At 32.5% G+C, this 14,206-nt stretch overlaps 1 protein-coding gene and 1 long non-coding RNA gene across 3 annotated transcripts in view; one reads left to right on the forward strand and one right to left on the reverse strand.

Annotated features, from left to right (window-relative positions):
- Window positions 1–14,206, forward strand: part of hpse2 (heparanase 2) — a 371,766-nt gene that overhangs the window by 292,811 nt on the left and 64,749 nt on the right. For both annotated transcript variants that reach the window (XM_039774786.1, XM_039774797.1), the window contains one exon: window positions 5,193–5,307. In XM_039774786.1, coding sequence (XP_039630720.1) covers window positions 5,193–5,307 — 115 coding nt within the window. The remainder of the gene's footprint in view (window positions 1–5,192; window positions 5,308–14,206) is intronic.
- Window positions 1–14,206, reverse strand: part of LOC120542375 — a 155,770-nt gene that overhangs the window by 68,448 nt on the left and 73,116 nt on the right. The window lies entirely within an intron of this gene.

Consider the following 14,206-nt stretch of genomic DNA (forward strand, 5'->3'; position numbering starts at 1 on the left):
TCCAGATGGGCTTAAAGTGGAGAAGGACAAACAGACTATAATTGCCTTTACTACACTACTGGCACGTAGACTTACCTTGCACTATTGGAAGAATCCTAACTCTTCTATTCTAAGTCAGAGGGTAACAGATGTTATATACTATTTGAAACTGGAAAAAAAATCAAATTTGCACTTAAGAGTATCTTTACAAAACTTTTTCAAAACCTGCCAGGATCTAATCAATAACATTTTAGAATGAGCATTTAAATTAAGGAAGCAGGTTCTCTCCCCTCTTTTACTCCATTTATCTTTATTCATTTATTAAATTATCTATTTACTTATTTTTACTAGCATAAACTTTTACACTGCTGGCCTAGCTCTTTTTCTCTGGGGTGGGGGTTGATTTGTTTCAAATTTAATTTTAAATACAAAACGTGCATCCTATTAGGTTTATTAATTATTATATCTTTCATGATCTGTATAAACTATTGACATTTCAAAGGATTTTCAAAATATTTCAAATAAACATTTAATCCCAAAATGTATAATAACTGACTATTTTATTTCCTTGTCTGAAGTTGAAAAATCCAAGTAATGTTATGCTTTTCTGTCTATTAAGTCAAAATTTGCTTGCTACGGTACTTTCAAAAGTGAGAAAATCCATTATCCGTTATTGTGGTAATTATTAATCATGCAAGGACAAGGAAATAATGTACATTGCTGTATGTCAATTACCATTCAGAAGCAGTCAACTACTCAATAAGAAAGTTATAGCAACACACAACAGATAAGATTGACACCATGATTCACTGATGTACTACATTAAAGCTTTAAATCATTAAGTAAAAGCATGAACTTAAGAACAAAATTATTTAGTTCACTTAATTGATCTTGCTTAGTGTTTTAGCAAGTGTAGGCACTCACTGTGTGATCTTTATTATTTGACTTTGATTTATATTTGAGGCCTGGGAGCTTTGTATTGGGTTAAGCTTCCTCAGTGAGTTACCCTGTGGAATTATGCATATATTTACATTAAGGACATTTTTGTCTCTTTGTGGATTTTTGGATTAGAATTAGAGATTTCTTTGAAAAGAGAAGTCATAGATTCAAAGTTTGATGATTTGGACAAAGCAATATAATATAGATTTTTTTTTACAAGTTGTCATTGCATACTGTATTATTTTATCAAAAGTATTTCCTCAAATTGTGCATGTTAATTATATAAGCACTATATGACCACAGTTTTCCCAAAAAACAGAAGTAATTAAAATGCAAAATATGTTATTGTCTGATACATTACTCAGTTGAGTTTTCATTTAAACATTCATTACAACAGAGCGGTCAACAGTAATTTAAAAAAAAAGATCAGCTTGTCAAGTTTCTTGGGAATCTTGGCATAATTTCAGAGATGAGCAATGTAGAGACAATATTTCTTCTAGTCTTACTACACCGCCATTCTCTTGAAATCTGAAATGTAAACGAAAAAATATTTTACTTGCTTGTTTGACTATTAGAATTTTTAAAAGTGGTCTGGAAGTCATCCAAGTCATTTTACTTTAACTAATTGCTCTGCCTTAGGGCTTTGTAAGTTCAGCCTGTCTGTATGTTGCTTTCCTGTAAGACAAATATTTCAGCATTAAATCTAAACAGATTAGACCAAGAGTTAAAGCAATCAATTAATATGTTTAATGTTAATGGCTATCACAAAGAAAATGTGTACGTTATTTTCATTTTCTTTCCCATTTTTTTAACCATTTTTTTTCTGTGTATTCTCAGTGTATTAGAATTGATTTCAATTTTTATAAACAACTAGAACACTTTTTACCATATCAGGCTTCTCCAGGAGTATTTTAGGAGATATTTTAGGAGTGGTAGTTCACTTGACAGCCTAGATTTTTCAGATTAAGGCGAGTGTTGTTGTTTGTCCTTTCAGCATTTTCACCATTTAACCTTTTGCTATGTGTCATGTTATTAGCAAAAGAAAGTGCACAAATCCTAAACAAGCATTTGTGCTAGGCCTTTGTTTAGAGAAGTTTGTGTAAGTAAGCAGTGAGGCATAATATGCTAACATGTGAGAATGATAAGTGAGAATGTACTAAATAAACAGTCACAAGGCATAGCCATTAGAATCTTTCATTTTTCTGAACATTGTAGACACACAATCATGGTGACATGGGGTGACAACATTGTACTGAATTATATAAGTATAATGGCCATTAACCCTAAAAACATACAGATTTTACAGAAATTTTTACTGTGTTCAGGAAAAACTTAATGTTATGTTGAGGACCAGTGACAAACTGAAGCAGGACTTATCTATTATATAGAGCCTTTCATATCTATGTATTATATAGTACCTTTCATATCTATGTGCCTGTCTGGTCATTCCACAAGCTGTCATGGTCCTCATCATAGTGTCAATGCACATCTTGGCCTGTCCAGTGCTAGACCCATAGGAAAAATCCAGGCTAAAATGAATTATATCCTTTCCACCATGCTGCCCAACCTGATATCAGCTTTCCTATTCCCGCTGTGCTCTAAAATTTCAATCCGTGACATCCCAGTTTATCCCAAAGTCATTCCTTCCCTAATTTTATTCTACACTTGCTGCCAGTCTGCCCAGTCCTGTGCAAGTTTGTGAGGCTTACTTCACCCGGGCACAAATTTACACTGTAAGATCCATAAACCCCATCTTTAAACATATTTCGCCCCCAACCTGTCTTGTACTACACTTACATCACAAGTCCAAACTAAATATTATTCTGCCTTTATGATCAGGATACCTGTATTTCCTTGAACATACATTTTGCATTTTTTCTAACCAGAATTATCCCAAGGTACACCTTTATTCTACTAACCACAAACACATATATATCTCATCTATTATTCTGTATAGGATGTGTTGATTTTTGATCACCTCTTCATTGTGCCTTTTAATGCCAGTCCTGTAACCTTCATTTAGCTGTTCAGCAATACTAAGCCTGACAAAAAATTTTAGTCTCATGTTGTGGTCTAGATGACTGTGGCTACTTTCATGCTGCTTGCATTTTTCAGAAAGATGCTTTAGATCTCGTTGTCTAGAATGCTTTGGTACCAACACTTTGAAATAGGAAAGAAAAAAAAAACATTACTTACACCATGGCCAGTAAGCCAACTCCATATGTCATAACAAGAGCTGGAAAAAGTCTGTGTGTAAGGTCATCCTCGAATTCTTAAGTCAGGTTGGTCCTGTCCAAGCTCATTTATCTTTTTTTTTTCTTCAAGTGAACAATTTATGAAGGGATGTTTCGTTAATGAAATAACCAAATTTTCTTTCATTTCTGAAGTTCCTCTTGAAGTTGCCATCAAAGTCACGCTTACTCTGTAATTATGTAACATTAAAGGTTGATGTGAACTAAATATAGGTATTCACACTGAATTTTTTTTTTTATTTATTCACATAGAAATTTAAAAAATATAAGTCAAAAAAAAAATTTTAATGGATGTTGACGTGCACTGACATCAGGCACAAATTTATTTCATTATCATTTCACATTACCTAATTAAGTTGATTTTTTAAAATATTTGGGGGACAGCACCCTAGCACCCTGCATTACAAACTGCCACTTGTGAGGGCTAAGTTCTTTCTGCAAGTGTAAACTTTCTTTAAATAGAATGGAAAGAAGTGAAGCTAATGCTTATACAAATAAGCACAAACCATTGGGAAGTGAATTAATGATATCTTAAATGTTTACATTTTTAATAATCAACAAAAATACAAAAACTATAAAAAAATAACACACTAAATCAATGAATTGTAATCAGTATAGTTAAAGTTCCTTGAAGTAAACTGAAATGGACATAGCCTATAGCCTTCAGGAAGAAAATGACAGTGGACCAACTTACTCAGACAAATGAAGAGGTCCTTGAGTGATCTCACTGATTTTAAATCTTCAGGAATTCAGGGTGATGATCAATTGGAATTTTGTAAATATGCCTTCAGCATTGTTGAGAATTTTTTTACAAATTTTTTATGTAAGTAAAAAGACTGATTTCAGTGTTAACTGTTGATCTTTACAGATGTTCAGTGAACTAGCTTAAACAATAAGTTTGCAAAGATGAAGACAAGAAAAAAATAGTTTTGAATTCCAGTGATTTGTAATTCTATAGTTTTAAAAAGCATTAGATAACACATATTATTATTTGCTTTTTCAAAAAGGTATTCTATTCAGGAAATTAAACTGCCATCAAGCAATAACCCATTTATTATTGTTATATTAGCTTTTTTAATATTATTATCTGTGATTATTTATTTTGAAAATAAAATATACTCCATTTTAAAATGCAGATTCAAATTTACATTTATTTACCTAATATCTGTAGGAAACTGAATGTTTTCTTTCACATTGTTTATCAAGAGTTCTGAAATTCATTAAAACAAACCTCTACATATAGTCCACTTAAAAGGCATGCATTAATCTGAATATATACATCATTTCATAATGCAAGAGTAGAGGTAAAATGTTATACTATATAAAAAAGTAAAATATGAATAATGCTAAATTTATTAAACTTTATATCATAGAAAGGGTCATATGATTGGCCATTGTTTGGTGAGGTGTCATTTACAGATTTATCTAAAATGCTGACCCTGCTTGAAATTATTATAATTATAATTAAATGACCATTTCTTGACAGAAATTTTGTATTGTTATAACTTTACTATTTGGTTGTTTATCCACCAAAATATGTTTTCCATAGTTTTTACAATCTTCCTTTCCAAATTCATACTTAATTTATTTCACCCTCTAGATAATAAGATCTAAGTTTAAATGGTTTGCATCTGATTTTCTGCAATCCATGGAGATTAAATACCTGGACTTGGGCATTCTTTTTCCTTTGCTTGCTAATTAATAGAATTTTCATTTCACACAAAATACTCAAATTGAACATTAATGTAAAAATATTGAGCATCTACAGACTTATTTGCTTCTCACTGAGGTTTCACACATTTGCTTGCAAAATAACATGGTTAGATGTTCTAATTTTATGTGAGTCACTAGTCTGTGCTACAATTGGACTGTTATGTACCTATATATCAAGAAGATATAATGTAAAATCCTTAAGCTTTCTCACTGTCAACCTTATATAAGTAGTACTACTTCTAATTTTTTTTGTGTGTTGCTCATGAAATAGAATAACACTATTACTGCTCTCTTTATATGTTTTTGCAGGTGGCTGAATACCCTTGGTATGTCAGCCATGCAGGGAATTGATGTTGTCATTCGTCATTCATTTTTTGATTATGGATATAACCACTTGGTGGATCAGAACTTTAATCCTTTGCCTGTAAGTTATACCATTTTAAATAGCAAATATTCATTATCATTCCATAATGTTCATTATTTATGTACATTCTATACATTTTTTCTGTAAACTAGGCATAAACTCATGACATTCAAAATAATGACAAAACTATTTTTATGGCTAACTAGAACAAACACAAGAGTGAATAAACCAAATAAAACCTAAAAAATGGGAAACTGTGTGAAAAAAAATGTAGGTGTACATGAAAAGGTTTTGCACTTTAGAATCTGTGCCACACCTCTGTCCAGCACTATTTCTTTCATCCTTCTAATTTAACTTTTTCTGTCTTCTTGTTTTATATTTTACTTTCCAGTAAAAGCTATAGTTCTTTAAACACTACATTTCATTGTGGTTTAATTTGCCAAGGCTCCTAAAAACATTACAAACTACTTCTAGATTGTCCTTCAGTCTTGCAGGTCACAATGTGCCTCTACTTTTGCTGGAATTTAGGATCTCTTCAGCCTACCAATACGTTTTTCATTAGTGCATTAAGTGCTTTATTCTGATCCTTAAAACCTCAAAGGTTTACATCATACTCCTAAGCTGGACAGTTCTTGCACTCTTATGGGATTATTTAACAGTTATAACTGTTTTGTTATAACCGTGTCTTGATATACATATTTGTCTAATAAACAATTTTGAAATTGTAATGTTTTCACATTATTAGCTGGGGTGATTAAGTATGAATGTTTGTATAGGGTTTTGAGCTGTCTAATAACTAGGGCACATTATTGTTCAGATTGAACCAAAATGTAATACATTTTTACTACGAAAAGAACATAATAATTTTAGAAATGTTTAGCCACTATTTAATTTAATACTATATACTATTTTATTCACTTATTGTGTTCACTACTGTATAATTTTGAATTACTGTATCCTATATTGTACACATACTAATAAAGATTAGAATATATATTTTTATCAGATATAGTTTTAGTTTTAATACACCTGTACAGCAATGATCACCTTACATAGAATTTTTACTACTAAACAATGAAGCTAAAGGTATACTCCTCCAAAAAATAACACTTTCTTGTATTTTATTCAGCCAGTTTTGTTTGTAGAGGTAGTCAAGAAATATTTTTATTGCCATGTTTTCACGGAGAACAGATGTCATTTATAATAATAATAATAATTTTTGTTTTAATTAAAGCTGTAAAGTGAGGAAAAATCTTCTGTTAATCTGAAATACTTCTCGTAAAACAATGCTGTAAATAAGTGTCATTTAGAGGATGCACAGTATAAAATAATGATCTATTTTGCTTGCCACAATTCAGTTCTAGAAAGTATTACTTTAGATTAAATGAACACACAGATTATTCACTATTAATATATATACCATTTTCAGCATTACAAATATAGATAAATGCTATCAAATTACAAAGTCTTGTTTCCAATATCCAGGGAGGGAAATTTCTATTATATACTTTTATGTCTTTATCGTAAACAGCTGATGTTGAAGCTTTGTTTTGAAGAAGAGTCACTACAGACAGCTTCTATAAATTCGTATTCTCAAATTCTGCTCATCACTAAGAAGGGAAGAATAATCAGAAATGTAAAACAATCACAATAACTCTTCCCTTTCATGTTTACATTGTTACTCTAATACAATAACTATAAAACACATGGATGATTGGGTTAGCAATTACCTTGATTCCTGCAACATTCATGAAGAAAACTAGAAAAACATTCATGTAGAAAACCATTGAAATGTTAAGTCTTTAGATACAGCAGCATAGTAACAGTATGACAACCAAAGCAGTACATCAAATTGCAATTCCTAAAGTTTCCAATTTATAGGTGATATGATAGCCTAGGGACATTATAGCTTTTAGTCTGTTAACTACAAATATTATATGATGCCATCTGTCATTTTCTAGGTCCAAATAGTATATGAATAATTATTTGTATCATATCACTGCATACACAATGGTATATGTATATATATATATATATATATATATATATATATATATATATATATATATATATATATATATATATATATACTGTATATATATATATATATATAAAATAAACTAAATAAGAATAAAGTTTATGGGAATTTATCTGATTCAAATGAAATGGCGAGTATATCTACTTGTCAGGCTCCTTGAGGTTTAAGTAATACAACTGAGTTTAACATTTCATTACTGTCAATAAATTACATTGCATTAGTTGTAAATTTAAAATAATACTATCATTAACTGTTTGTGCTGACAGACTAAAAATACATACATATAAGAAAAAAGTTACCCTTCCTGTTGCTACATACACTATTTTCTCCATTAAAAGATGTAAATTTTGTAGGAAGAATAATTGGCTGCTTCTTTGGATGGATCTACAGATACTAAATGTGAAAAGAAAAAAATAGATAAAATTAAAAACCTGACGATTTACATGAATGCAAGGTATGGCCTGTACTAGTGTGTAACTCTGGCACAAAGAGATTTTTCCCGTGGGAGATATTAGAAAAGATGAAAGCATTGAATAGTGTTGAGTTGAACGAGCACACTGGAGAACTATGGAATGAAATATTATCTCTATTTCTGTGGCCCTGAACAGCTTCCTCCCCCAGTAGCTAAGCATGCACCCCTGTGTGCAGTAGCCAGTTGTTGAGAGACATGCAACACAAGCCACTAGCGCACTCAGGTGGCATCCATTCCAGTACTAAAGAGTTGAAGGCACCTCTTGAAACTGCTGGAAAGTGATATTTTGAAATAATGAGACTTTTCCTGTGGTATTCTTGATAGTAACACTGTTTTCAGTATATATGCAGTAAAAAAATATTTGCTTGTGTACACTGACAAGAATACAACATGTTACAAGTATACATTAGAAAAATATAATTGACCATATAGTAAGAAGTGCAAAAAACCTGTTAAACTGGGATGCCAGCCATTTGGCATAAAATGTTTATTATTTAGTGCTCTGAGGTGAACCCTGGAGAATGTTAATGGTGTCTTATTTCAGTCATTTCTATACTGTTTTAACATGCACAGAATGACAGCATGTTACAAACTTGTACATCAATTTGCTGAAATTTGTTTTTAAGTTCACATATGGTCATGGGATGTCAGAGTCCATTTCAGCAGCAAGGAGTGCAAACAAAAGTAAGAATCCCTGTCCATTGTTGAGCCTGCTCATTTACAAACCACTTCATTACATGTTTTGGAGTACAGGAGGAATGAATAATTCAGAAGAAAATACAAACAAACAGACAGACAGTCTGTCAGACAGAGAACAAACTTAATAAAGGACTCTTGAATCTGAAACATTTTTCAAGAACTGAGAGATTAACAATGAGCCTTCCCAAAGAATTCAAATAGTCCTTTGAGACAAACTGGTAAATTGTCAAGGACTGCTTCCTATTTTATGCCTGATGGTGGTGGGATTGGTTACAATTCCCTGCTACTGTAAAATTGAATTAATTAAGCTGGTTCAGTGGGTGGATGGTTGGATGGAATGAAATGTAAGCAGATGGTCCAGACAAGATCCATAGAAACAAGTAAGTGTAGGTACGTGAATAATACAGGGGAGGTATAGATGCAGAAATGGGTTGTAAAGATACAGAAACTAAGTGTCACATTAAGACTGCAAAAGTCAGATTTTGAGTACAATCTTCACATGAACTATACAATCAGTTACCAACCTCTACACCAGCGTTTCTCAACCTTTACATATTTGTGACCCGAGTTTTCATAACAGGTTTAATCGTACCCCCTAACGTTTTTTTGAAAGGAACCCACTAATACCAATTTGTTCTTTTTTAAATAATGATATATCATAGATGCATATTTTATTATACTTACTTAACTTTTATCAACATTTATCTAACTGTATATTTATTTTTCTAGTATCAGAATGTAGTTTAAATTAATTTGTTTTGGTTTCAATAGATGTATTTTTCATATTTTCGTTTCTTGTTTTCTTTTTTTCACATCTTTGCACCCCATAGTTTGAGAACCACTGCTCTACGCCATTTTAACTTTTGACAGGTGAATAAATGATCCTTTCAAGTGTTAGACATACCCAAATAAAAAGAAAAAAATAAGAATTTTGTAAAACCGTAGATTACTCAATTTGCACAAATGACCAATTTTAATCCTAGCCATTCTTTGTCTGTATGTCAGTGCCCTTTCTGTCCTTCACAACATATTATAGTGCCCTCAAATTATATTGTGATCAGTCTTCCTTGTATATTTCTATAAGCTTCCGGAAAAGCAGCTAGCAAAAGTTATTTACAAAGAAATCACTTCTGTTCTGTATTTTAGTTGTCTAATGTGTTTTGTATTAGCCTGCAAAAATTAAAATGTTACTGGATCGTTTATATAATTGGATGTTTCTTAATGTCTTCTTTACTCTATCACTACAGTTTTTTTTTTTTTGGTGCAATAACAGTTAAACTGATTCCAGATGAAAGTATGTAGATCTTTCTCAGTGTTGCCTTATGTCGTTCTATTATATGATGCATACATACAAGTATATAGTAAATCAAACAGCATCACTGTAAAATTATTGGTGAAAGGTGAAGAAATTATTATATATTTAATTTATGAGCTCTTATTTATGTTGGGCTTTTGCTACTTTGCTTTAGTTTGACCACTGTTCTGGTTCTCAAAGCTCAGTTTTGAAGGGAACTTCCTTTTGTTCATCCAGTTTACCCACTCTGAGATTTGGTTTCCTTCCTGATTTTTTTTTTTTGCCTTGCACCCACCCCCACCATAACTAACTTACCATCTATGGGGGAGGAGAGAATGCTTCAGATTCATCAAAAATTTCGATCTCCAATTTTTTAACAGATCTTGACATTTTAGGGTTCCCTGATACCAAAAACATTGATATCTTACTGAGGGGTGTGTATCTGTCTGTGTGTGTGTCTGTATGTCACAGTTTCTTGAGGAAGATCTAGAGCTAAAACGGTTGGACAGAAAAATACCAAACTCAAAACTGTTATGAAATAACGATGTGTTGATTAGTTTTTGAGCCAAATCATGCAAGAGACTCACTGAAGAGGAACCCTCAAATACCGTAATTCTGCAATTAATTATGAATTCTTCTCATCAATTACTATCGTTATGACCTGTTTTATGATCAGAGAGATCAGCATCCGAGTGGTAAATAATTGCTGAAATGTTATAGAATAGTTCGAGTAACTTGGTTCGTAGGGCACAAAGCATACTGACACACACTTTTTATTTGTATTATGTATTATGCTTACTTTATTTTATGTACATATTTCTTTAAGTAATACGTGGTCACAAAAAATCACTTTAATAGCATAACAAAAAAATTAACCTCTGTCATAAAACATATTGGGAACAATTTTGAGATTTGTAGCAATCAATTATGAGATATGAATGAATACAAAAATCTTCTGATAGAGTGGAATGAGGATATTTGCTTACTGTACTAAGCAAATTTTAGTTGGGACCCAACATTTGTGTTTAGACCAATTTCCTAGGGACATTCAAAAATTTTCCGCATTTTTTTAACTCTATTTATTGATAATTTCAAAAACAAAAGACATCACTTTTCTACGTAGTCACCTTCGTTTGCGATGCAATTTCTCAGCATCATATCAACATTTTAATGCCCAATTACTACTCTTTCCACCTTCGCAGTTTCCAGCAAAAATATATGAGTGTGGAAACTTTTTGAGCATCCCTCGTACATACTAGGCTCTAGTCCAGAAGCCTCTGTTTCATGTTAAAATGTAAAACTAACACCAGTGGTTGCAATTGTTATTGAACGATAGCTGTCCATCTTTGGTAGCAGTCAGGGAAACATAAAGGAAAGCACTGAATTAAGCATATATCTATCTCTAACAAAACAAAACCAAGCTAAATGTACTGAACACTCAATAATCCTTTCCTTAACTATAATAAGAGCACCATAAAAATGTACTATTTATTGTTTATATCAATTGTTCCCCTTTTCTGAAAACAAAACATTACAGCAGAATACAGCTCAATCAAACAAATACGATTAACATAGTAAATACAAAATATGGTTCATAACCAATCAAAATAAAAACTGCAAAAAGAAATTATAATATAGTTCCCTGTCTAAAATTATTCTTCATACTGTATATGATAAAACAGCAAGAATGATAGTGAAGTTTCGCACAAGATAAATGTGCTTATTGTAGAATGATATAAAGTTCTTGCCACATTTGGAATAGTTTAAGAATTTGATATTTTCCAGTTTGAAATAATACAGTATATAATTTTCCCACAAATTTGTAGAAGATGGCTTGGGTTTCTTCCATGAACAAGATAAAGTCAATGTTCTTGTTGTGTAGGATAAGATATTACAACCGATTTCTCATAACACACTTTAATTCTATCTATTCTGCCAATAATGTTTTAGGAGTAACTCTATATCCAGGGCTGTCTAAAAGATGCGAAAAAAATGTCCTCAAAGATATGGCCAAGCAATACAGGCTCATAATCACAACATTCACAAGTTGGACCTTGCTTGGTTACATTTTAGACAGTTTAAAATGAGATTCAAGTGATTGATGAAAAATGTGGCATGCTTGACAGATATTAAACTAGAATATATTCCATTAATGGCAGAGTTCATTAATTTTTAGAAATTTTATTTAAGAGATACCTTTGCCATTGTTGTTATTCTTTGTCACCAAAACCGATACTATCCGCTCTGGCATTGTTTCAACAGGTTATGTACTTCCTGTTGTTAATCATGGCATTGTTTTTATACCCTTTGATGTGGTTTCACTTTCACAGCTAAGAAGTACTGTACTTTTGATACACGTGGACCTAGTTTTTGTCCTTTTGATGTTGTTCCACCATACTTCTTAGTGGAAGCTTTTGATATCTTGGATCCAGCATTGTTTCTATTACAAATGATTCTTAATGAGGTGGTTGGGCCCTCATTTTTTAAACATGCAGTGGTGCGACCCTGTCTTTTAAAGGTAAAATTAGACCCTGGTGTGTTAGCTAATTTTTGCACAATTTCCCAATTGCCATTTTTGGCTAAAATATTAGAAAGAATTATTTATAATCAATTGATTGATCATGTTAACTCCAATAATTTATTTATCTACCAATCTGGCATTAGGCAATCTAAGGAGACTACCCTCCTTGAAAGTATTTAATGACATCTTTCTTATTACCAGCTTAGGTGGGGTAGCAGTCCTTTCCTCCTTGACCTTTCTGCAGCTTTTTACACTATTGACCATGAGATCTTGCTGTTGCAGCTTGAGCATCTGAAGGGTCTTAAAAGGGCTGCTCTCAATTGGTTCAGGTCATATTTAGTGTTAGACACTTTTCAGTGACTTTAAATTTCTTTTTTTCGTCTGCTTTTTCTGTTAAATGTGGTATTCCTCAGGGGTCCATTCTGGATCCTATTTTATTTTCTATTCATCTTCATCCTATAGGAGCTATTTTTATGAAGTTTAATGTTTCTTTTCATTGTTATGCTGATGACACCAAAGTCTATACAGTGATCCCTCGCTATATCGCACTTCGACTTTCGCGGCTTCACTCCATCGCGGATTTTAATTGTAAGCCTATCTGAATATATATCACGGATTTTTCGCTGGTTTGTGGATTTCTGCGGACACTGGGTCTTTCAATTTATGTTACATGCTTCCTCAGTTTGTTTGCCCAGTTGATTTCATACAAGGGACGCTATTGGCGGATGGCTGAGAAGCTACCCAATCAGAGCACGTATTACATATTAAATAAAACTCCTCAATGATATACGATATGCTTCCCACGCGCTGCTTCGCACACTTAAAAGCTCTAACAGTCCGTATTGATTTTTCATTGTTTGATTTTCTCTGTCTCTCACTCTCTCTGAGAAATACAGGCAGATACTTATCCATCATGCAATACCATCAGGGAGGCGTATGATTGGCCCCATTATCTGCTTCTGACGAAGGGGGTGTGAGCAGAGGGGCTGTTTGCTTAGAAGATACGGACACGCCTGTAAAAAAAATGCTGAAAGGCCACCTTCACATTTATCCCTTCATTGCGCCGCTTTATCGCGGTGCTTGCATACTTAAAAGCGCAACAGCCCTATTGATTTTTGATTGTTTACTTTACTCTCTCTCTCTGACATTGTCCGCTCCTGACGTGCACCTTGAAGAGGAAGATATGTTTGCATTCTTTTTGTGAGAAAGAACTGTTATCTCTGTCTTGTCATGGAGCACAGTTAAAACTTTTGAATGAATGGTGTTATTTTATGTCTAGAGGGTTCTAATAATGTTAAAAAAAACGTATTTAGAAGGTCATAAACAGGTTTTCAATGCTCTAACTGCGAAAATATTAGAATTATAAATAAAGAATCCTACTTCTTGGAAATTCATTTATCTGTCTCGAGCGGATCAACCGCTATAAATGAGAGTTTACTGTATAACTGTGTGGAGAATATTTATAAACAGTGTGGGAGAGTTTCTAAGAGCTTAAAATATATAAAAATAACCATACATATTATACATACATATCCTTCGCATATTTTCACCTATCGCAGGGGGTTCTGGAACGCAACCCCCGCAATCGAGGAGGGATTACTGTATTCCTGTGTATAACTCTGCAAAGATTCAGCTGCATAATTTTCTTGTATAACTAAGATCGTGGATGGCTGACATTTTTCTCGATCTTACTCAAAATAAAATGAAAGTACTTAAAGCTGGTCCTCCTGCTAAAGGTCAAACTGGTTTTAAACACCTTGGCTCTTTCACAGACATTTATAAAGCCCATTTTCAGAATATTGCGATTATTTTTGATAGTAATTTTTCTTTTGAAAAACAGATACATTCTAAGGTCAATAGTTGCTTTTTCCAGTATTGTCTTTTAGCCAAGGTTAAGCCTTTTTTTTATCTCCTAGGGATCTTGAAAATGTTACT

Source organism: Polypterus senegalus, chromosome 1 (genome assembly GCF_016835505.1).
Source record: "Polypterus senegalus isolate Bchr_013 chromosome 1, ASM1683550v1, whole genome shotgun sequence".
Classification (NCBI taxonomy): Eukaryota; Metazoa; Chordata; class Cladistia; order Polypteriformes; family Polypteridae; genus Polypterus; species Polypterus senegalus.